General features: G+C 40.1%; 1 protein-coding gene and 1 long non-coding RNA gene across 4 annotated transcripts in view; both read left to right on the top strand.

Moving 5' to 3' along the window:
- igsf11 (immunoglobulin superfamily member 11) overlaps positions 1-6,176 on the top strand; it is an 86,292-nt gene extending 80,116 nt beyond the window's left edge. For all 3 annotated transcript variants that reach the window (XM_064301903.1, XM_064301901.1, XM_064301904.1), the window contains one exon: positions 1,233-6,176. In XM_064301903.1, the coding sequence (XP_064157973.1) occupies positions 1,233-1,728 (496 nt within the window). In that variant the 3' untranslated portion in view covers positions 1,729-6,176. The remainder of the gene's footprint in view (positions 1-1,232) is intronic.
- Positions 6,177-7,006: 830 nt separating this feature from the next.
- LOC135236398 (uncharacterized) overlaps positions 7,007-23,705 on the top strand; it is a 154,509-nt gene continuing 137,810 nt past the window's right edge. Inside the window, exons 1-2 of the long non-coding RNA XR_010324576.1 lie at positions 7,007-7,513; positions 14,796-14,962. This is a non-coding gene — a long non-coding RNA (uncharacterized LOC135236398). The remainder of the gene's footprint in view (positions 7,514-14,795; positions 14,963-23,705) is intronic.

The raw sequence follows: 23,705 nt of genomic DNA, 5'->3' as shown, positions 1-23,705 counted from the left end.
ATATTTATGATGAAATTTTCCTTTCACTTTAAATAAATATTTGCCTCCATACATAATTAAAACAAATGAATTCTGAGCTTCTATTGTACATCTCCTTTCTCCCACCACACGCACGCACGCACGCACGCACACACTCAGACGCTTAAGCAAAACAGGAGGTTCACGCACACACTCACAGACGCTTAAGCAAAACAGAAGGTTGAATCATTTTTGTTGTGGTTTATTCAGCAATTAAAAATGTGATCAGTCAAGCGAATATATCATAGCACACAATTAATTGCAGTTTTCTTTGTTGTGAAACCTCAATAGGCATATATGTGCTAAACCACCATAAATCAGTATTACAAATGGTATCTCTCAACAGAAATTGTCTCATGAGTTTTGTTCAGATTTTTTATTAACCAATGATGGGGGAATTTTCATAGGAAATAATTCAGAAAATGTCTTATTACTAATGAAAAGCCCTAATTTTATTTTTCATTTTGAAATGCTTAACCAAAGCCCGAGTGTCTGGCGTTACAGCTGAAGTTACAGTTGGCTGAATGATTGATAGGTGACACTGAACAGATACACGATGCTGTCATGGAAACAAAATAGTTACAAACCTCAGAATGTCATTATCTTTAGCCCAGAGCACAACGTTCCAACCATCAGGTTAGTGATGGTGCTGGGAGTGAGACTACACAGAAAAATGCTCAGTGTAAAATCCATGCTGGTAGAGTGCATTTTCCACTGATAGGATATATTTTACACTGACAGAGTAGGTTTTACACTGATAGAGTATATTTTACACTGATAGAGATTAAGGCATTTGGCATTCTCTAACCTCCATTAGAGGAGGGTTTCCTATGCAAGGCTTTTAAATAGGTTCATTTGCATCCGTATGGAGTTCCTTTGGCTTCTCTTGAGGCAAGGCGGTGGACACGAGTGCCCTTAATGAAGGCAGCTGAACCTTTCTCAGCATTTCTCAAAGGCCTGAAATCAATCAGAGGAAGTGCACTCAATATACGGACAAACTCACTCAGTTAGCTACCAATTATAAATCCGGTGCTAAGAGCGGTTTCCTTGCAATTCATTACACGTGAAAACACAATCAGTCTGTGTTTATTGGTTTTTAAAAGCGTTTAAATACTTGCATATTCCTGAGGGTGGAATCTTTTTTTACGCCATTTGAAGTGTTTGGTTTAAACTGAAAAAAGATTCACTGGCCTGTCTTTCTCCTCCCTCTTTAGGGAAGATGACTTGCCGCCCAAGAGGTCATCGTCAGTGAAGGCGTTCCACGCCGACGCCTCGTCATCGGAAAACGACACCCTGACGTCCACCAACACCTACAACAGCCGCTACTGGCACAACCCCAAACCGAACTACGACACCAACTCCTACACGCGCTACAACGGGGACACACGGCAGACCTTCTCCTCCGGGCACACGGGGGCGGGCTCGGGGGCCGGCTCAGGGGCGGGCTCGGGGGCGGGGTCGGGCCCGACGCGCCCCGCCTACACCAATGGCAGCCACACCCTGCCCCCGCCCAAGACTCTGGTGGTCACCACCAACTCGGCCCCCTCTCCGCCCGCCATGGTGCGCAGCAACGGGTCCATCAGCCTGAAGCCGGCGGCGCCGCAGGGCCAGCACACGCACTCGTACGCGGTCAGCCAGGCCGCGCTGGAGCGCATGGGCGCCGTGCCCGTCATGGTGCCAGCGCAGAGCAGAGCCGGCTCCTTGGTATGAACACGCTGTGAACACGCAGCGCCGCACCTCTGCTGCTCTCCTCTCCACAGACTGACTTTTACAGCGTAGAGTTCGCTTAATGCCTGTCTTACAAACACTTCTGTTTTGAAGCATCACCTGGTAATATTCTCTCGCTTTTTTATTTGATTTTGTCATATTATATTTTTTCTTGTTTATATTAAAAGAAAAAATCTGTCATGTTTTATACGCTAAAGGGGAAGAGCTTATGACTGACGTGTGGCATAAAGGACCTGTGTGCGGTGGGGGTGGGTAACATGAAGAAAAATGAGAGTTTAGAAAGCCAAAACCATAATGTGTATTTGAAGTTATTTCTTTGAAGTTATTTTTTAGGTTTTGTTTAAATAAAATCTATATACGCAATACATTTAACATGATAAAACAAAATACAATTCACTCCAGTGGTCTTAAATAAACACAATTCTCCAGAAGGGAAATGGCCTTAGAACTTAGAAAGAGACTTACTAAGAGGTATGGTCAGGTTCTTGTAAATAAAAGCAATGCATGGTTTCCTGTAACAAAGAGTAGTATAAAAAAAGTTCCAGTATAGTTCCCACCAAACTGTAGTACAGTTAGAATGTCATGTTATGACAATTAGCTGAAACGAGGGATGGTATTTTTGGAGATGGAGTCCCAGATAGACTGACTCATGCATCCCAGAATCCTTCATTGTTTTCAGTTGTTTTTTTTTAAAAAAAAACCATCTCTGGGGAAACTGTCTTTTTTCTTCTATCTGTGTGATTTCTTTTTTATTGGTTTGCACTGTGACAGGATTTGTCAGAAGAATGCTGTTTGATATTAGAATGTATGACGGCTCAGTCTTATTTGGATCAGTCTTAATTTATTTACTAAATTCCACCAACAATTATTCATTACTGCGGCTATTTAAGCTAGGTTTCAGGAAGAATTATACTCGAGTATAACCCACATTTGTTTGGGACTTAAAAAGCCAATATTATCAATTATTAGAATTATTAGATGCGTGAATGTTAATATTGGTTTCACTGTCAGGTTTATTCAAATCTTGGAAACCTACTCCCCCTTGAATCCTGATTTTTCAGCTCTAAAGCATGTTTTACAAAGTAAGATCTCATTTAAGTTGATATATTTCACATTCACTCCTGCAAGGTTTTTCTCCTGTTAAAACTATCTTACACCAGCATTGCTTTGAAAACAAGAGGTCTATGTTTTATTTCCAATGTACTTTATATATGGTTTCATGAGAAGGGTTGTTCCCCCTTTGAAAGAATTGTACTGTAAATAAATATGACTAGGTCAAGTTATGTTTTTTTAAATATTTTATTTGCCCAACTATTATAACTCCTGTGTCTTAATTGAATACATTTCTTAATTTTATTAACTTTAGAAACTTAAAAAGGTTTTTGGGGAAGGTGTTGTGCTTCATTAATAAGGGTTTTCTACCCCCCATTGCTACCACTCCAAGTTTAGGGCCAAAGTTATGGTTACTGCATGTAATAGGAACAAGGATAGAACTAATACCTGAGTTAATAAAGAAATCAGAATTTCCCTCACAGAGCATATGGTGTATTGTAATAATGGTGTACCATGCATCAGAATGCAGACAATTTCAATTGAAGTGTGTCTTACACTTTATCCTCCCTCATTTATATCATAATGCTGTGTAGTAGTCTGGTCTTATAGTGTTGACCTACCGTAATCTATTTCCACGCTATGGTCAGTGTGGCCATTACTGATTCTGTTCCCTTTTTACGGCAGTTTATATTAGCCTTAACTGATGCTCCCTAAAGCTTTTTTGGTTTTGGGACTGTATGTCTTGATTACAAAATCTATGTGCTTTTGGGGAAGATGAACAGCTGAAGTGGTTATAACTTTCACTCATAATGTGCAAAACCTTTTTTTGAACTTTGAATTTGTATGGACGAATATATATATATTTCTTGTTCCTTTTACATTTCATTGAGTGAACAAACAAATATAAATGCCTAATAAAAACAGTAATACTGTTAATTGTATTAATGAGCAGCCCCTAAAGTTCAGAAATTTTGGTTGACATTTGTTTATAATTCATAGCAAAATAATTTGACATTTTGTTTCTCTGCTTTTTGTTAAGCTTCTGTGCAGCAGTTACTGAGAAGCTCCAAGTAAGAAAGCTTATTAGGAGTGCTTCATCAAAAAAAAAAAAACCTGTTTTGTTGTCATTTTGGTACGTCTGAACTCAACAAAGCAAAGACAGTTTTATTTTCACAGATGGTGTTCTCTCCAGCACTTCAACAATTTTGTAAACATTTTTCCTTCCCAAACAGATGTAAGACTTTAATGGTTCTTCAGATTATGTGAAGTCACAGATAAGTAACATCAAATGGTAAAATACTCATGCTGTCCTTGAAAAGTTACAAAGATAGTTTAAATCTTAGGGCTCATGAAATCCTTTAACTGTCCTGCACGGTGCACCTCCATACTGTTTATAATTGCTTGGATGCAAGTATAGCAAGCTGAGAAATGTAGGTTTTTTAAATCAGCTTGACAACAGTTAAAGTACGCAGTTTCCTTCTTACAAAACTGTTGAGTTTAGTGCACTGCTTAGATTACTCTGGCGTTTTGTGTAAACCTCCTATGCAATGACATTTCATTGTGTGTCTACATTGAGAGGACAGAGTGGCGTATTCTGTGGCATAGCTGTTCTGAATAATAGAGATTGTCTGAAGAGAGCGGACAAATCACTTTACAGTTGATTGCTTTTACAGGACCGCTTGGTCGTGTCAGGCAACTTGTGTGCATTTAAAAAGTGGAAGCTTTTATGAAGGGAGAAGCCAAAGTAACCAACTGGAGAACACACCATCAATGACTGTAGTAAACTACTGTGGCTCACTGCACCCTTGAGAGTAAATGCCCCATTTAAAAATGTTGAAGACTGCATCCTTTTGTAATGTTGTACTGTTTTTTAATGCACACTTTGACTCAATGCATTGTTATGCAGGTACAATCAAGATGCATCCACAACAGACATAAATCAGCGTAAAGGGAATGTTCTGTTTTTAAGTAAAAGAGTAAATAATTTATTTGTCTCAGGAAATAGGGTGAATTTACCACACACTATATAATGCCCAAGACATGTTGTATTTGGCCAAAGTAGAATCAAAACAAATATTCAAATGAAGTTCCCCCATACCAAATTAGCAACAACAAGTCTTACTTTGAATGTCTGAAAACAAATGTTGTGTCATTTATTTATAAAAGAACCGAGTCCACATGTCTGTATGAAAATTCAGAAAGATGCAATGGATGTTCAAGCTCAAGAAAACCCTTTTGAGTAGAGAGCTACACTATTAATGCTGGATTTCATTTGGAAATGCTACATAATTACTCCCTCTAAGATTCACCCATAGCTGTTCTACAGATAAATGGCAGGCAAAAATCTAGTCTTTTACTTTGGAAATTTTTGTTTCTTTTTATTATTGTTTTTTTATGTACCAATATGCACAGAGCATTTGTTTTATGCAAATATGCAATGTGTAATTTTATTAAATAAGCTCTACCTGAGAACCTTTGAGAAAGTAGAATTCCAAATTGTTCTATTTCAGAACTTTGGGTCCAAAAATGATTCCAAAATATTATTGTCCAAAACATTATTGCAGATTGCAAATATTGAAGCACAACATTGTTGGAATTTAGTTCAAAGATATACTGGTGTAAAATGTGTAATAATACTACATTTACTCACAAGGCAGGCACTCAAAATGAGAGAGTCAGGCTCTGCAACACACACTGGTGAAGGTGGATAAGCCACTACATGAGCAGCTGCCCAAAATTCTGCAGTGTCAGTTCAGTTGTGAAAAGGCTGTTCTTGTTTTTTTATTTTAACACAAGCCAAGTTTCTTTTCATGATTATTTTCCAAAACACATGGTTACAAAGGAAGAAATAAGCAAAAGAAAAAATCCAAATGACATGATGGGCATGTTTTAGTATACAGGTCTGCAGTATATTTTATTATTATTATTATTTTTTTTTTTTTTTTTTTGGAAATGTGGAATTGCACTTCTGAACATGAAGGCAAAGATTACACACAGAAAAATAATTAAGTTTGCATTAACAAACTGCTATTGTTTATTTAATTGTCTATTGTTTTTGTCTACTGACAACGATTATGGACCTTATGAACAAGTTGCAATGGATTCTGGATGCATTGTTTCATTTAGTCATTATTACAGTTTACTAATAACTAAAATATGTTCATCTACCATTTGAGGTAACTACAAAACTTAGCCAGGCTGTGGCCATAATTTCAGCAGGTTATGTGTATGTAAATATATATATGTATATTGCCAATAGTCTACTTTGTATATATGTAAAATAATTCTTGTACTTACCGTTGTATTGATGTAAAATAAGAAAATTAACACTTAAAGTTGTAGTGAATATTGTTAATAAATTTTATTTGGTGCTGAAATTGGTGCTTCTTTTCATTTGCAGTCTGACAGAAAGTTTGTTTTGGTTGTTTCACAGAACCCACCTTTCTATGTCCTGTGGTAATCCATATAAAATGCATATACTCTATGTAGTCTAATCTGTGTCCATAAAATGAATTATGAATTAATAAATCATAATTTCAGAAAAGCAAGGTACGAGACTTGAACAGAAAGATTCCTGTTTAATGGTAGTTGTAATGCTCTCAAAAAATATTGCCTTCCTGTGAGTAAAAACTAAGATTCTGTAGAAATATCAGTATTATGTTTGCTTTGCTTATTTTGCAATCTAGCATTTCCACAGGGAGTAATTGGCCACTAGATGGTAATGTTTCACTGATTTATATTTTCTCAAATATTCATTGAGCCTGCCCTGTGGCCATGAATTGTTGCTCGCTTTCTACAGTGAATCAAATCATATCCTGATTTAAAGAGTTTTTAAAGAGTGCATCAGATACAGTACATCAAATACAGTACAGTACCATACAACCTTTATAGTCCAACCTTCGGCCTCACCTCAGGTACAATAAAAACACAGTAACAACTTGATCAATTAACCAAACACCTGTTACAAGGGACAAGTACACAGTGCATAGGCACTTCACATTTTATTGCAAAAAACCTCAGTGATAACTGCTTTAAAATAACAAAACTATGATATGATTATATGATTATTTTTGCTATAAAATAAAACAATGTTAATGCACACCTACAGTTAAACTACATTTAATAACAATTAGGAAACATATAACGACATCGATTTGGTGAATTTAGATATTACAAATATATGACATTGTGATCTACACTCACAGGCCACTTTATTAGGTACACCTGTTCAACTGCTCGTTAACGCAAATATATAATCAGCCAATCACGTGGCAGCAACTCAATGCATTTAGGCATGTAGGCATGGTCAAGACGATCTGCTGAAGTTCAAACCAAGCATCAGAATGGGGAAGAAATGTGATTTAAGTGACTTGCCACCAACGTGGCATGGTTGTTGGTGCCAGACGGGCTGGTTTGAGTATATCAGAAACTGCTGATCTACTGGGATTTCCACGCACAACCAGGGTTTACAGAGAATGGTCCGAAAAAATATCCAGTGAGCGGAAGTTCTCTGGGCGATAATGTCTTGTTGATGGCAGAGGCCAGAGGAGAATGGCGAGACTGGTTCAAGCTGACAGAAAGGCAACAGTAACTAAAATAACCACTCGTTACAACCGAGGTATGCAGAAGAGCATTTCTGAACGCACCTTAAAGCAGATGGGCTGCAGCAGAAGACCAACCCGGTATTAGCAAGGTGTACCTAATAAAGTGGCCGGTGAGTGTATTATTTGGTCATTATAGTTCGGATACTTTTATTTTAAAGTTGAAAACTATTGGCTTGTAGCTGTGGCTTGAAGCAAATACCGGTTGTTTATAGTGCTATATTTTATTGTGAAGCAATTTGTACTTGAATTCTTAAGCTGTCAATGCCGGCACAAGATGAAATTCCTATTTTCTTCCTTCCGTGGTGTAAAGTCAGGACTCACGACTCAGCATCAGTCATAAGCTTGCACTGATGAACCATGCACAGGTCCTAATAAAACCGAAATGAGAAATAGCGATTGCTTGAGTCTGTGATTCCGCATTTAAAGCCAAAAGATAGGATGAATGTTTGCAGGGGCAGGCGGGGGATTTATGACCTTGTCTGCTTTACTGAGATAGCATATATCAAAAGCGTGTTAAATACACGCTACCGTTAACATCTCTTCCACGGATTCACGGGAATGGGTATGGTGCTCATTGTTGCGCTAGCTGCCACAGATCCCTACACCAGCACCACGATTACGGTTTGAAAAGAAGCCGTCCGACGGTCGCTGGTAAGCAAAAAAAAAAAAAAAATGGAAAAAAGGGCTTCATGACAGATGATCTTACAGTCAGGAATGACAATTTGAAGTATATTTTAAGTACCTGTCAGTGCTGATAGCCACAGAAACCTTTTAACTTTATTAAATTGTCAGCCCCAGGCATGATTTATTCGAACCCATAGCCATTTAGGATTTTAAATGAAAAATGGTCCACTCACAGCCATAGTGAAGTTCTGACCACAGAGCATATACACTGTGCTGGCTTGGGTCAGTGGGAGTTCTGGCTGTTCTGGGCCTCTCTGGCTTGGGTCAGGGGGAGCTCTGGCTGTTCTGAGCCGCTCTGGCTTGGGTCAGTGGGAGCTCTGGCTGTTCTGAGCCGCTCTGGCTTGGGTCAGCAGAATCTCTGACCATTCCAGGCTACTCGGCTCACAACAGGGCCTCCTTGTTTTCTAATCATAGTTTTCTAATCATGGTAGACAAAAATATATAAACATTGCTTGAAAGGCAGCTTGCTACAGAAAGTACATTTGCAGTGTAAACAATCTTTAAAATCAGTTGAATGGTCATTCAAAATGAGAGACAAGTCAGTACTGCAGCATCAGCTGGAAATGATCCCAAGCTGTCTGATATAAGGAGATGACTTTTCTATGGTGTCCTTGACAAAGATTAAAACGGACAAGATTCCACTCAACCACAAGGGGGCGCTGTTCAATAAGTATTTTCTATCAATCTCAACGAGCTGTTCTTGTTCTGGTGTTTGGGAAAACCTGCGCACCTCTGTGAACACAAAGGCTAATACATTTTCAAGTCCTGTCTGCCACATGAGAAAGAGCAGACTTTCCAGAAGCCTCAAAGGCAGAGGATGTAAGAGTGGGATCCTGGGGGAGCTGGATTGGTGGAAACAGCTGATGAATTTAAACGCAGTATGACATTGAAATCCTGAAAAAGATTATCGATTGTACAGGGAGTTTGAAAGATGCCAGGTTAAGTAAAGGCTGAGGGCAAGTGAAAACTGATTAGGTTTTTTTTTTGTTGCTTCACTGTGGCACTGACTGTCCAGAAAATTGACTTTTTATCTGCGGCTGAGTTATACATTTTAGAGTGTAAAAAATCATAAATACATAAAAGCACATTCTAAACTCACTGAAGCTGGTGCTTTTAAAAACTTCTTTATTTTGGGTTGTAACTACAGAGGGGCAAGCAAACAATGAGAAAAATGACTTTGATTTGGACAAATTTTATTAGAAAGCATTGCTGTTCAAATGCATGGCATTCCATTTCAAATCAGTACAGACGCAGTGGAATAGCGTCTGGGACCTCTTGATTTTGGACTACCTGTGTTACGAGGCCTCTTCGCGTGGATCTGGTACCTCTCAAAGGGGAAGAAAAAAAACATATCCATGCCTCACCTCAATAATAGTCAGCAGCCATTCACAATCACTTACAACTAACACCCCCCACCCCCCGGTTCCTAATTGATTCCACCATCAATTACAATAAATGAACAGTCTAATGGTAGTAATAATAATATATTCCACCATCAATTATAATAAATGAAGAGTCTAATAATAACAATAATAATAATAGCTATTTGAAAATCTGCCTTCTTGCATAGCAAAAAAATAAAAATAATTTATTCACAGTTGGGGAAAAAAAGCAGCTGGTGGAAATATCATGGCATTAATGACCCAAGAATAATGGCCCTCAGTGGTGATTATTAAAAGGTATGTGTGGAGCTGCCCCAGATGTGATAACTCTCACCCTTATTAAACTGACTATCACAGCAACAAGTCTGTACTCTGATTCAGGGGTCTGGCTCTCTTGCAGTCTGTGTGGATTAAACAGTTTCTTTCTCTCCTGGGCATGGGGGCCATAATATTGTATTGGCTGCTCTACTGTATTACATTCATCTGTGTCATCATTGCACACAAGAACTCCCATAGAAAACTGTAACTATCACCATTGGAGTATTAGTGTTGCAGTGAAAAATCATTCTCCCATGCACGGAGCCCTCTAGGGCTGCAGCGTCTGCTGCGGTAATGCCTCGCAGGGAAAACCGCTCGGCACGCTCAGTCTCTCAGGCCTTTTCCAACTTTGCAGCTGCAGCTGGGGCTGGGGCTGGGCGAACTCCCCACTGACAGCTCTGTGAAGCACCGCTGCGATTCCTGCGCACCATAAGCAAGCTCTCGTCTGGGGCAAAAGCAGCTTCTGCAAATCAATATCAAACAATCAACCAATCAACCAACGAGAATCAGTCAATCAGCCACTCAATCCCACGATCAGTCAGTGAATCAATCAGTCTATATATAGCACATTGCCTTAGAGCATGACTAAGTGTCTTGTTTTGACACAAAGAGTGGTGTAGATGGTGGAGGCACTGCGATTTGGGCCAGCCCATTGAGAGCTGCTGCCTCTCAGCACGGACTGGGGAGGGGGACAAACGCACCGCTGTTCCACGACTGAAGGACGAAGGAAGGACGACTTCATTTATTTTCCTAATTGCAGTTTGTTATTTTGGACACGAGTCACACAGCAGCTTTAGAAATGCTTTGTGTGTCCAGCCAAAGACTTTCTCTGTGTTTTATCCTCAGAGTCAGCCATGTTTGGTGCCTTTCAACTCCAAACACTTCCAAACGTGTCCGTACACAGTCTATGCCCAGTTTTCCTGTGTAGCCCAGTTCATGCCTTTAGCAGGGTCGCCAGATTAATTCACAGATTTAAAGCTGAAGCACTGTCAGGAACCAGAGAAAGAAGATAATTTGGATCATGGCTTTCCATTTTCTGATTGAGGACTTAGGTTAAACATGGTTCTTCTGTTTAATGTCACCATTGACAGTTCTCATTCATAATCTGAATCGAGTTAAGCCTTTAGGTTGCATTGGCCCATATTCAATATGGTCATATGATATACCATGGTATACTCCAGTTAAAACCAGTTCGTTTAAGAAATAATGTCCTAGCAGAAACTGAGTTATAGTCTACAAAGGTTGTTTTACAACAAAAATGCCCACCAGGCTCAGCCACAAGGGTCTGTATCCACTCAAAAATGTTTTGAGTAATTCTGAACCAACTCCCAGGAGTTACCTTTCAGAAGAGACCAGGATTATGCCTGTAGTCAAAAGGGTTCAAGAATAGTAACCATTTTATTTTGGGTATGTCATTTTCAGGCTTGTGTGTTAAAAGGGGGATGCTATAGACGGAGTTAAATCTGGTAATCTTCAAGACTAATGCAGCCAATGGTGATCATTTACCTTTCGCCCTTCCTCAGGAACTGTATGTCACTCTCTTCAGAGAGCAAGCTATCCCTGTAAAACCCCAGATAATTAACTATTCATTTAAAAATACAGAAAGTGAACTATCCATTTAATACCCTAAAAAGTGAACTTTAAAACCATAAAATTGAACTATTCCTTTAAAACCCTAGAAAGTAAACTATTCCTTTAACACACCCCTTATCATGGCTGGCCTTGGGATCATTAAAAACCTCTTTAAATCAAGGAACGCTAAACACTTTTATTTTTTAACTCTGAAACTGATCCCTATCTCCCATCCAGGCCATTATTTTGAAAGACGATGTACTGTGATTAACTAGACCCTCATTTGGATAACCTAGTACCAAGAACAAACCAGTTCTAAACTTCCTGCATCCCTCTGTCATACAAAAATCCTCCATTTTGTGTATCTCTTCCACCCTTCATCAGCTTGTTCAAACAGATTAGAATCCTTGTAGGACAGCATGAAGAATCATTGGATCACAGGCCTGGATTAGATGAAAATGTGATTGAAATGTGAAATCAAACCTTTTTCTTTCTTCACAAAGATTTAGGGAGTTCAGCGGTCACCCAGATTAATTACCCACTGCGTCTGAGCAGAAAAATCTACTGCCCGCATTCACTAGTTTGTCAAAGTTAAGGATGACGTTGGATTGAGTCCAGGCCATTATCTTTTAAAGACCACAGTGTCTCTCTGTGATGTTTCCTAATTGTTTCTTAATGATAGAGGGTGGGTCCAACTGCAGGTGCATTTCTCCCAGCGATGCGCAGGGCTGCGTTTCTCCCAGCCATGCGCAGGGCTGCGTTTCTCCCAGCGATGCGCAGGGCTGCGTTTCTCCCAGCCATGCGCAGGTCTGCGTTTCTCCCAGCCATGCGCAGGTCTGCGTTTCTCCCAGCCATGTGCAGGGCTGCGTTTCTCCCAGCCATGCGCAGGGCTGCGTTTCTCCCAGCCATGCGCAGGGCTGCGTTTCTCCTAGCCATGCGCAGGGCTGCGTTTCTCCCAGCAATGTGCAGGGCTGCATTTACATTACATTACATTACATTACATTTATTTGGCAGATGCTTTTATCCAAAGTGACGTACAAAAAGTGCATTTCATGATCATGGACAACTACAAAACACAGGTTCAATAAGATACAATACTTATTTTGTACAGCTATTTCTAGCATTTCTTCCAGCAGCAGGGGTAGTTCCTTCCCATCACGTCTTCAGCATGTCCAACTGGATGTCAGTCTACATGTTGGTTTTACTGTACGACATAATTTTTTACCAGCACTCACAATGAAACTTGTGAAGAATTGATGGTATCTTAATGCAAAATAAAAACCAAGTATTAGTAGAGGGAGCCAGAGGGAGTTATAGAATCAGAGTGACTACCTCAGAGGATCAATCACAGGTGCTAGCAAAAGGCACCTCCTTTTTCACAGTACTGCTCCATCATTATTTTAAAGTTTGCGTGTGTGCGTGTATGGGTTTGGGGGGGGGGGGCCTCCTTCCCCCTAATGATACAGCTATGCTCACTCTTTAAATGTGCTCCTGTGCCCTGATGTTCTTCTCACTGTCTGACTTTTTGGCTAGAACCAAGAACTGGAAACACCCCTCCTGACACGTAGATCAACCCCAGGCTGGGAGAATACATTTAAACAAAAAAAGAAGAAATAATAGCAAGCATCTGTTCAAGCAGTTACAATCCAATTTAACCAGGTTCAAGATCAAAGATCTAAATTTTCCTAGTGTTACAAAGGAATTGAGTTTCAGTATTTTTTGCAGTTACTTCCAGGTATGAGGAACACAGAATTTAAAAGCAGTTTTTCCAAGTTCTGTGTTAGCTTGAGGTACATGGAGCATTCGGCAGTCCTGAGATCATGTGTAGTGATTTCCAGCATTCCAAACCAAAAGTGATGATAGATAGAGGGGAAGTTCACAAAGAAGGTCTTTATGAATAAACAAAAACAAGTGCTGATTTCTCCTTGTGCAAAGAGAGGGCCAACTTATTTTTTTTCATAAAATGCAATGATGTGGTCCATTATTGTCGTTTTCTCCTGTTCGAAAGTTCAGTGCCGAAAGCAAGCATACTCGTCATTCAATAAGCTTGAGGTTTGTGGGAGGCTGTGCCTCATTGGCAGAGACCTGGATGGCTTTGGAGTACCCCCAAGGAGCCATAATGCCCATTGGCCATTATGTTAAATGGTATGATAATAATGGGAGAGTGAGTTGGATAACATACAGGAAGAATACTCACCTGCATGAAAAAGCACCACGTTAATGTATTCCAGTAGCTTAGATATTTTAGTTACATTTAAAAAATAAATATCAAGGTTAAATAGAGACTGCTTCCTGCTAGAGGGAATTAAGCAACAGTCCATTTTTTTTGGCTCATACAACTTTGAAAAAAACAAACGTTATGAAATACCGTCCATAAAAATGGGTACTATTTCAATAATGATATTCAGTGTCATCTAATCGAATATTTTATGAGTGCTTTCAATTATGCTCTGTACACAATTCATGTGAAGGCTTTAAAGATCTCCTCCTGTTTCCTCGAGTGCAATCTTTGGCTATCACATAACAACACTACCAGGCTATTAACCATGAGTAATAACAACAACCCCATGGCCAGGCACAGAATGGCATCGAATTTCTTTGAGATTGCACATTGTTCTTAGAGAGGAAGTGGTTGGGTTTCCATTACATACACAAAGACTCCATTGATTACCGGCAGTGGTGTTGTCTACAGTATGGCTGCAAATGATAACCCTCAGCTTGAAGTCAATTACACATTCTTGTGTCTTTCAAACCTGAGACCCACTGCCTCCCTTTGGACCTTCATTATCGGTGACTGGCTCACTGACAACTCTCCTGAAAAAGAAATGGCATCTAAATTAAGGTGACTCACCCAGCACTGCAGGAATGCAGCCGCATCAGGCCATTCATGCAGCAATGCAGCGCTCAGCATCATCGCAGCATGCACATAAACATCACAGAAATGCAGCGCACCATTATGCAGCAACACTGCATCAGACCACTATCAGCATGCAGCAATGCAGCCGCATCAGGCCATTCATCATGCAGCAATGCAGCTGCATCAGACCACTCATCCAGCAATGCAGCAGTGCAGCTGCATCAGACCACTCATCCAGCAATGCAGCAGTGCAGCTGCATCAGACCACTCATCCTGCAATGCAGCAATGCAGCTGCATCAGACCACTAATCCAGCAATGCAGCAATGCAGCCGCATCAGACCACTCATGCAGCAATGCAGCTGCATCAGACCACTCATCCAGCAATGCAGTAATGCAGCCGCATCAGACCACTCATCCAGCAATGCAGCAATGCAGCCACAACAAACCAGGCTCAGCACTGCTCTCTTGCTGCTTGTTTGCTTCCTCTGTTTTCTGAATTTGTTTGATTTTCATATGTAAACAGCATAGATTCTTTACCCACAGCGCTGTTAAACATCCCTGTCACTTATCTCTTTCAGAAGCACCACCAAACGGCTTCTGACCCAACGCGGCTTGTCAGACATTGTGAGCCCGGCGCCAGTTGGATTCACACGGCCCGGAGCCGGAACACAATCACCCAAACACGGCTGTCTCCGGCCAGATCATTTCACGCCTGACAGCCCTGATGACTCTACCTGCCACAGAGGTGAGCTCCATCTACTGTAAAAAAAAAAAAAAAACCGCAGCTAAAGGCCAGCTCAAAAACAATATTATTTCTACACTGACATTGTATCTCATGCCAGTATGCTACTAGGAACACGAGAGATGCAGCAGAAAGTCATATAATGTGTTGATTTAAAATATTTGGATTAATTTATGGGGGCGGGCAGGGTTAGGCATTGCTTACCCAAGCCTCCGTCCTGCCCAGCCAATCAGAAAATGAACATCACAAACAGCTGGCACTAGCAATAAATTATTATGGTCCTATACGGGTTCTCTCCTGTCAAACACATATGGTGCGAAAAATGTGAATAACTCAATATGAAATTTGCATATGGGATATGTTTAGTTCAATGTATCAGCTACATGGTTACTCACTTTTTAAACTTTATAATAGTATCCGAGCATGTCAAAAAAATGTGGAGAATGTATTGCAAACATTATTAATTTAATTATTTGTGGTTGGCAGTAAGTGTTGTCTTCTTTTCTGAAATGCAAAGATTGCTGGGGAATATGCCTGTGTATGTTGTTATCCAATGTCAAGTGTCTTTTTTTATCATGTGACAATGCAGAAAAATATGTGTTTGCTATGGTGAAATGTTTTTGCGAATGAATGGATGGCTTAAAAAAAGCCAACTCACCCATGACAAAACATCTTACCACTAATCAAAACCCTTCCTTTCTCAACTGCTGTCGTTCACACACTGTAGTATCGCAAGGTGCAAAAATGCTTACTGTGGAACACTACCCAGTAACATCTGCTTCAGATGAAGTGTGTAGATTATTGCACTGCTTGTGACAAATTGCCTGTCACAGTCGCTACAGCGGAGAGCTCATTGTCTAAATTAAAATTAATCCAGAACTACCTGAGAAGCAGCATAGGGTAGTACAGATTGAATGGACCGGCTGACATTATACTAGCAAGTGTCAGAGCTCGGGAGCTGAACTTGAAGGAGATTTCTGATGATTTTGCACAACACATGACTGGTTGGATGCACTTCAAATAAGGAAGCAAAGTTCTTTTTCAAGGTGTCCAGTTCTCAGTAATTCAAGCTGGGCTTCTGCGCATCTGCGTTTTTTACTTGTGTGAGAAAAGCTGCCGTGCTAAACATTAATCATAAAATTTTGGCTAAAGATAACCATAATCCGCATGCACTGTTTCTTAAAGTGAAAGCACTGAATCATTTTCAAGGTCCAAAACTGTAAGTAGGGCGGGCGATGGTGTCTTGAGTGATCTCAGCTCTATAAAGGCCATGGTTTAATTCTTTTGAATTCTCTTGAAAATTGCTTACTATGGATAAGAAATGGTTTGTATTGTGATTTTTTTGTTATGATCCCCACATTATAGCAATTGTGGGGATTGTGCATCTTTTGTCATGGTGTAGTATGACATCTTGGGGTGGTAGATTGGGGTGTGTGCATTGCTCTCAGTAGCTCTTGAGAGCTTTAAGAGTGTCATGGCAGTAACAGCTAGATTTTATTGTGATGTGATTAGGCTAGTATTCTGGCTGTAGCAATACTTGTTACCTACTGTAGCTAGGTGGCTAGTCCAGTGATTGAGTCAGATATTTAAGGCTGCAGTGCCACTTCTCATTGCATTGATTCAAAATTCTTCTCAACAGTTTGGCCTCGCTGGCACTGTACTTTATCAGTTTAAGATTATTTTATAAACTGGGATTTTTTGTGAAAGTGGATAGAACACGCAGGGTGCCACAAGGCTCTGTTCTTGGGCCTGTTCTGTTCAGTCTGTGCTTGTCTTAGGAGGTATCGTGGCATTAGTTTCAATTGCTCTTTTAACATCTTTTTTTGTGAGTTGTATTTGATATGTCTTTTTCAGTTTTTTTTCAGTTTTTTTTTATACTAATATTCTTCTTATTGTCATCTTTTACTATCACCACTGCCATGTATTTTTATCTATGTTTTACTGATGCAACCTCTTATTTATTATCCTGTATTTGTGTGTGAAGCACAATACATTTCAGATTCTGTATGAAATGAGCTATGCAAATATAGCTTGATATAATTTTTCTGATTTAACAGCTGGAGTAGCTAATGATGGCTTTGACGGCCATGTCCCCTAAATTATTAAAGCTGCGTCTTTTCCCAGGAGAGACTAAAATGTATGTAGAATTTTTAAAAAAATGAACCTGCTCACTTCCACAGGTGTGATACAGTATTCTACCTGAGCTACACCAGAAATCAAAATATGTTGCAGTTATTTTTACCCCTTTGAACTGTTCAGAGATGGAATGTATAATAAAACTCTAACTGCCTATTAAATACATTATATAGGTTTACCCCACCATTCTTGCAAATTAGTAAATGCTTTGCTAAGAAGGACAGGGCTTGCCGGATTTTGGTTAGAATATATACAGTATTCCTTCATTGGTAACGTGTAAAACACAAACAGTGCATTTATGATTTTTGTACATCATTTACAGCTAGGATTGTAATGCACACATATCCTGATTGAATGTGAAACTCAAATAAAAAAAGCCTTACATGTCTGTGCGTGGCAGGAAATCAGCTATATGACTATATGACTAGGAAGGGAGAATATCATGTAAATTGTTTGAATAAAAATGATCCAATGCATCATCTCAGTCCAGTGGAAATTTAACATCCAAGTTTCCTAAAACCCCAACATTCATGAACTCAACAAAAGAGAAACTATTTCAGACACATTGCCTAGGTGTAAAAATGTGGTTTTAAAGAGAGATGTGTGGGTGTAATTAGCTTTGGTTTTAGACGGTCTGAAGTGAATACAGCAGGGTGTTGGACTGCACTATTGCATTACTTTAGACCCAAGGAAAAGCTGATAGAAATTGTAAAAGGACTGTGAAGATACACATGGTAGGACAATGAAATATGTGTAATGTTTAGGTGATAGTGTGGTGTTCAGAAATTCCCAGCTTTTTTGTATAATGTATAAATAATTCTATTCTGTTTCTCTTCTGGCATATTCTGTTGTGTGTGTGTGTTAACCAAACTCACGTGTGTTTGTGACATTTGTTTTCACACTCAGATGTGATTCATTAATCTCAGATTGAACCTAAGATGTCACAGTGCTAACATTAGCATTAAACATTCCCTTATGCCACACTGTTCATCTGTCATTCATTAGGACGGGGGTGTCAAACTAAAATTAATCGCTAGTGCTGAAACACACCAAAAACCAGTACACTGTGGCCCTCCAGGAGTGGAGTATGACACCTCTGTATTAGGACATGTGACAAGCTGCCGTGAATTTGGTTAAAGCAGAACAAAGCTGACGCAAGTAAGGTCAGGCAGAACATTATAAATACATTTTTGCCATCAACACTTTTCCTTAAATTTGAAACACAGCTGAGCCTGATTTATAGCCAAGGCATGTACTCACGTTACAATAGTGGTGCACAGCATATGCGATCAGTTGTCCTGGCATAGTCCTTGCATACTAATGTAGCCACCGCCTGTCAGGATGGAGGGCTATAAACCCATATCCACAAGGGGGCGGCCATGTAAAGAAATCATCAACTAATGTTTTGTGAGAAGTATGAGAGGACATGGTGGCAGTAGAGGAGTCCACACCTGTGAACATTCCTAATTGTCAAATCACCACTGACAAAAAACAAAGAATTTATGTCTGTCTGCTGACCCAATCAAGGGTGGATGACTGCTATACCAATTAAGGATGGGTGAGGCAACTTTTTCTCTCACTGGGCCAGTGCAGTTTGGATGACAAAATGGACTTTAGGCACACTTTCTTGATGTCAACACCTACATTATGTGACATTATATTATAATAATTTGTCTGGTGTTTGTATCCAGAGTGAAGATCAGTAGTTGAGAACATCACTGCAACTCTCAGCGATGCAATGATGCGGCGGCATCAACCTAACAAACAACTATTTGTATTATAACAAGAAAGTGTGATTACAGAGATATCCTATCGTACACAGAGATACCTATAACATGATCCAAAGGAAATCCAAAGAAAGAAAGAGAAAGAGAGAGAAAGAACATCTAAAGGGGGTCAGAGGTAGCCATAGTGCAGTCTGAAGAGGTCTGCTTCAGAAGCTGGGCAGGGTCTCTGCTGTCCTGTCTGCAGTGAGAAACTCATTCCAGCAGCGGGAGGCCAGAACAGGCCTGACCTGGGAGCGCAGGTAGGCAGGGGGATGTAAACACGATGAGCTGCAGCATTGAGTTTCCCTGCGCATCTCGCACCAACCAGCCGGCTCCTGCGGGCCATTCTGAGCAGCTGGCTGTCACTCTTCCCTCCTGCAGTCATACGCTCCTCCCCTTTATCTGCCTTTTTTCATTGCTTAAGTTTACAGTGGAGTCTATAGTTCCTTTTTGTGTTTTAATATGAACACAAAATGGCAGATGTCAACAATTATCCCCCATGCACAATGCAAGGTACTGGAAAAAAAAAGCATTGTGTTATAAATACTGGCATGCACCAGAATTTATAATGTAATAAATTATAAAAAAACAGGCCATTCATGTGAATAGACCTGTTCAGAAAGGCATGCTCCTTCACGGTTATGGCCTTGGGTAGTTGTTATCAATCAATATATGTATACTTGCATTGACTATAAATTGGCCTTTAGCGGCAAAAAGGTTACTTTATTCCTCTGAAATGCCAATTTTCTTTCTCGCTTATAACTGGAATGCATGAAATTAGTCATTTGTCTTGCGAAGAAAGTTGTTCTTAAATTGATTTGTAAAGAGCTGATGTTATGGACTCTGTACAGGTTTTGCGGTTGTTAATTTCACCTCTGTTATACATGCCCCCTTATCTCATATTCTGTAATCTCTTTTGTGTGTGTGTGTGTGTTTGTGTGTGTCGGTGTGTTCATTGTGGTTGTGTGTGTGTGTGTGTGTGTGTGTGTGTGTATGTGTATGTGCGTGTGTGTGCGCATGTTTGTACTGTATATGTTTATGTGTGTGCATTTGTGTTTGTGCATGCGTGTGTGCTTACTGTATGTATCAGCGTGTTGTTTATGCCTGTTTGTTCATGTGTTTATTGTGTTTGTGTGTGAGCATGTGTGTTTTTGTATACATGTGTGTATGCATATGCGTATGTTTGTGATGTTTGCCTTCACACCCAGGAGTGATTCCTGCTCTCTCTGTTATGCATGCTGGAAGAAACTTGTCTGAGAAGGACAGTCCCGCCCAATTTAAACTTTACATTTGTCCTGAATGTAGAGCCGTCCCATTGAAAATAATTGTGATCATGTCAGGAAAACGTGGAGCTGCGGTTGTTATTCTAGGCCTCTGGCAGGGGAAAAGGTTCCTTATTAGCCTGATTGTGCCTGACGTCCTCACTGTCCCGGCAGCGACGCTTCAAAGCTTTTCTCTCGCCTCAGTTTCCCAGCTTATTTTGGAACAGCAGATCCATCTGATAATCACTCTAAGGTTTTTGCAACACAGCAGCTAAACTCGGAGAAAGGACTGGCTCCCGCAGCCAAAGACCACAGACTGGCGATTCCGCATGGCGCTGACTCTGCCTTGAGATCCATCCGTCAGACTGTCCGTTCCAAGCCTGTGTCTAAGAGAACGAGAGCTGGCTCCTAATAATTGGATGAAAGTTGGATGTTAAAAAGTGGATGAAAGTTGGCTGTTAATAAGTAGATGAGAGGTGGGATGCATGTTTGGTAAGCAGCCATCTCTGTGCTTCTCAGACACCATATTGATTGCCTCTCGTCACTGTTCAATCACACCTGTCATCCACAGGGATAAGTCGGCACTTTTACCTCGGGAGAATTTATACCACTCTGTTCATGCCTTTGTGCATCTCCACAAAGAGGAAAGAGAACATTTTCCCCTGCTTGCTGGTACAATTTCCTCGTCGGGTTTCTGTCACCGCCGTACCATCTGAATGCACTCGGGCCTGTTAAAGAAATGCACGGCGGGTTTAAAGCTAGTCGCCCAACCTGAGGCGCAGCTCCTCGGGTGCGAACAGACACGAAATAAATCACGCTGTGGGCGCGGCCTCGCTGCAACCCCGCCCTGAACCGCCGCCCCTCTGGAGAACCCCTGACAAAACCGGCAAGGAATGACTTGGGGGTGGGGGGGGGGGGGGGCAAAGAGGAAACTCGAGAGCGAATCAACGCTCGGCAACAAACTAGAACAAGCAAAACACTCATTAATCATAACCTCTCGAAAGCATCTTGAATAATCAGCAAGGGGCCATGAGAGAGTCCAGAGGGTAAGATGACTGGAAACAGACAGAAGGAAGCTTTATTAAGCACTTGTAGTAGTTAAGAGCAAGCGAAGCCCAGGGAGAAATGCAGCCCTGCTGGAGGCTTACCACAAAGTTGGAACTAGAACATTTTGTGGTGCTTTACTGTGGGACGTGAGTGGCCTGTATCTGAATGAGTCTCCTCACTTCGGTTGTAGGCTTTGCATTGATTTTATATGAGAATACATGCTCATTCCGTGTGTGTGTATATGTGAGAAAGTGTGCATGTGTGTTTGTGTGAATGTTTCGCGTGTGTTTCTGTGTCTGTATGCTTGTGTGTATATGTGTTTATGTGTTTATGTGTTTGTCTTTCTTTCTGTGTGTGTGTGTGTGTGTGTGTGTGTGTGTGTGTGGTGGACATTATACCATACATCTGTTACTTTCAGCTCCCTGAAACTGGCAACAGTTTCTATGGTAACTGAGAATTTTGGTCATAAGCCTAGTACTCAGTAGCGAGCTTGGTACCCGGTGAATATCTCACCATCTTTACTGTTTTGATGACAACCTATATTTGCTATATAATATGAACTGCCAGACTTTTTAGGTATAAGTATTACCAACTGTCTGCCACCAACTTGAGTTAGTTGAGTTAGTTTTAATCATAACTAAAACTAGAAGACAGTCAAATAGCTAGTTATGAGCTATCTGCTACTGTTATAAGACAAACTTTAGGCCTCCAAGACAGACTCAGAAACAATATAATTATTGTTATCTCAATATCAGGTTAACCTTAAATAAACATTCTTTGAAAAAAAAAACATGTCCTTAAATTTAATATGACCAACAGACCATGCTTATAATGGATGTTTTCCCAACGTTGCACCATTAATGAGATTAGGACCCGATGGCAACAAAATAATTATTTATACTTCTAGGATTCTAGAATGTTGGATCATAAGCCTCAATTTGAATGGATTTACATGCTCATCTATGGAAGTTGGCCAGTTGGCACGTTACAACTCTGAGAATTCTGGATGACAGGCACAACTTAGCCTCATGACAAATTCCTCTTATAACCTAAAAGTCCAAAATTATTGTTCATTGCTTTAAATGGTTTATGATGTTTGTCACCTCAGACTACAATCAACATAAGTACAGATTCCCGATTCCACTTAGATGAAATACCACAAAGAAAACCTGACAAAATCCTCACAGAACTACAATTAATAAAGGCTACCAATCAGCTAACACTCAGACATTGTAAGTTTCCACTGCAGTGAAGTGAAAACAGTCAACAATGCTTTCTATAATATTTGTACTGTCTAACCCATGCGCACACACTGCTGTCTACATTCCAAAGCTCCATTTTGTTGTCCCTACCAAAGCAGTTAAAAGTAGCTGGGTGGATCATAATTGCTTGCCAGCACAAGATTACTGTAACTCGCTATATGACAAACAAACATAATCACTGGAGGGAGGGGGAGGGGACTCCTTTTACCAATTTGCTTAATCAGGGAGTGGCTTTGTTTTTAGTTGTGATTTTTATTTGGTGTGAGGTGTGTTTGGGTAACAGGAGATAGAGCCAGAAAGCGCATGCCTCATGCTGTTATGCCCATGCAGTAGTTCCCTCTTCAGGTTATTTTATTTATTCTTTTTTTTTTGTCAGTAAAAAGTAATAAGTTACTAAGTTAGTAATTTAGCTATTATGACACCTATTCTAGGGGTGCGGCTGCTTGAATTAGGATGATTGGACAGAATATAACTTGGAACACACCAGGGATTAAGGGAGTATAGAAGCTGATGGCTGAATGACCAGGGAGAATGATGCTGAGGCTGGAATCCATCTTTCTTTGTTTTCAAGTATCCATGCTTTATGACACTGTCATAACCCCCTAGACAGGCTAGCGTAACACACGTCAAAAGCATGAGAGTTGGCAACCCTGCACCTATATACAAGAAAGGACTTTAAACTTATTTGCTTCAATAGGGAATAAACTGCTATATAGTCAGAATACAGAATTGGGGGGTGGGGGTCAGTCATCAGGGCTTCATCTGTTACTTAGCTTGCTCTAGCTTACTAGGTTAAGGCTAACTACCTAAAGATGTTCACGAATGTTACTTTCAAGTTGATACCAGTGAATTACTGTTGGTACTTTCCTTAAATTCTATACTTTTTCCACAGTATCCAAATAGAGCTGAGAGGGGTCAATAGACTTTAGATGATCGGTGATCATCTTAACTTCTTACCATCTAATCAAGCTAATGAGACAAATTTAAATAAATCCCTTGCAGATTTATATTTCTGAGAAATCAAATGTCAAATTAAACACTGAAGTGGTTTTTGAAATAACCTATATAAACCCATATGCAAATGAAATAAATATTAATTCTTCAGAAAATTATTATTATATATTAATATTAAATGCTAATTTTTTATGATAAGTATCACCTTTTATAACAACCATTGGGTGTATCACGTTTTATTGAGAGATCACAGTAAACATGTTTGTTAATATGGTCCACCTGTTTTGATTCAAAAACCCCTTTGTTCAACTGCTGAAAG

Source organism: Anguilla rostrata, chromosome 12, assembly GCF_018555375.3.
Source record: "Anguilla rostrata isolate EN2019 chromosome 12, ASM1855537v3, whole genome shotgun sequence".
Classification (NCBI taxonomy): domain Eukaryota; kingdom Metazoa; phylum Chordata; class Actinopteri; order Anguilliformes; family Anguillidae; genus Anguilla; species Anguilla rostrata.
Note: the sequence above shows the minus strand (reverse complement) of the source record. Positions and strands in the feature narration are given on the sequence as shown.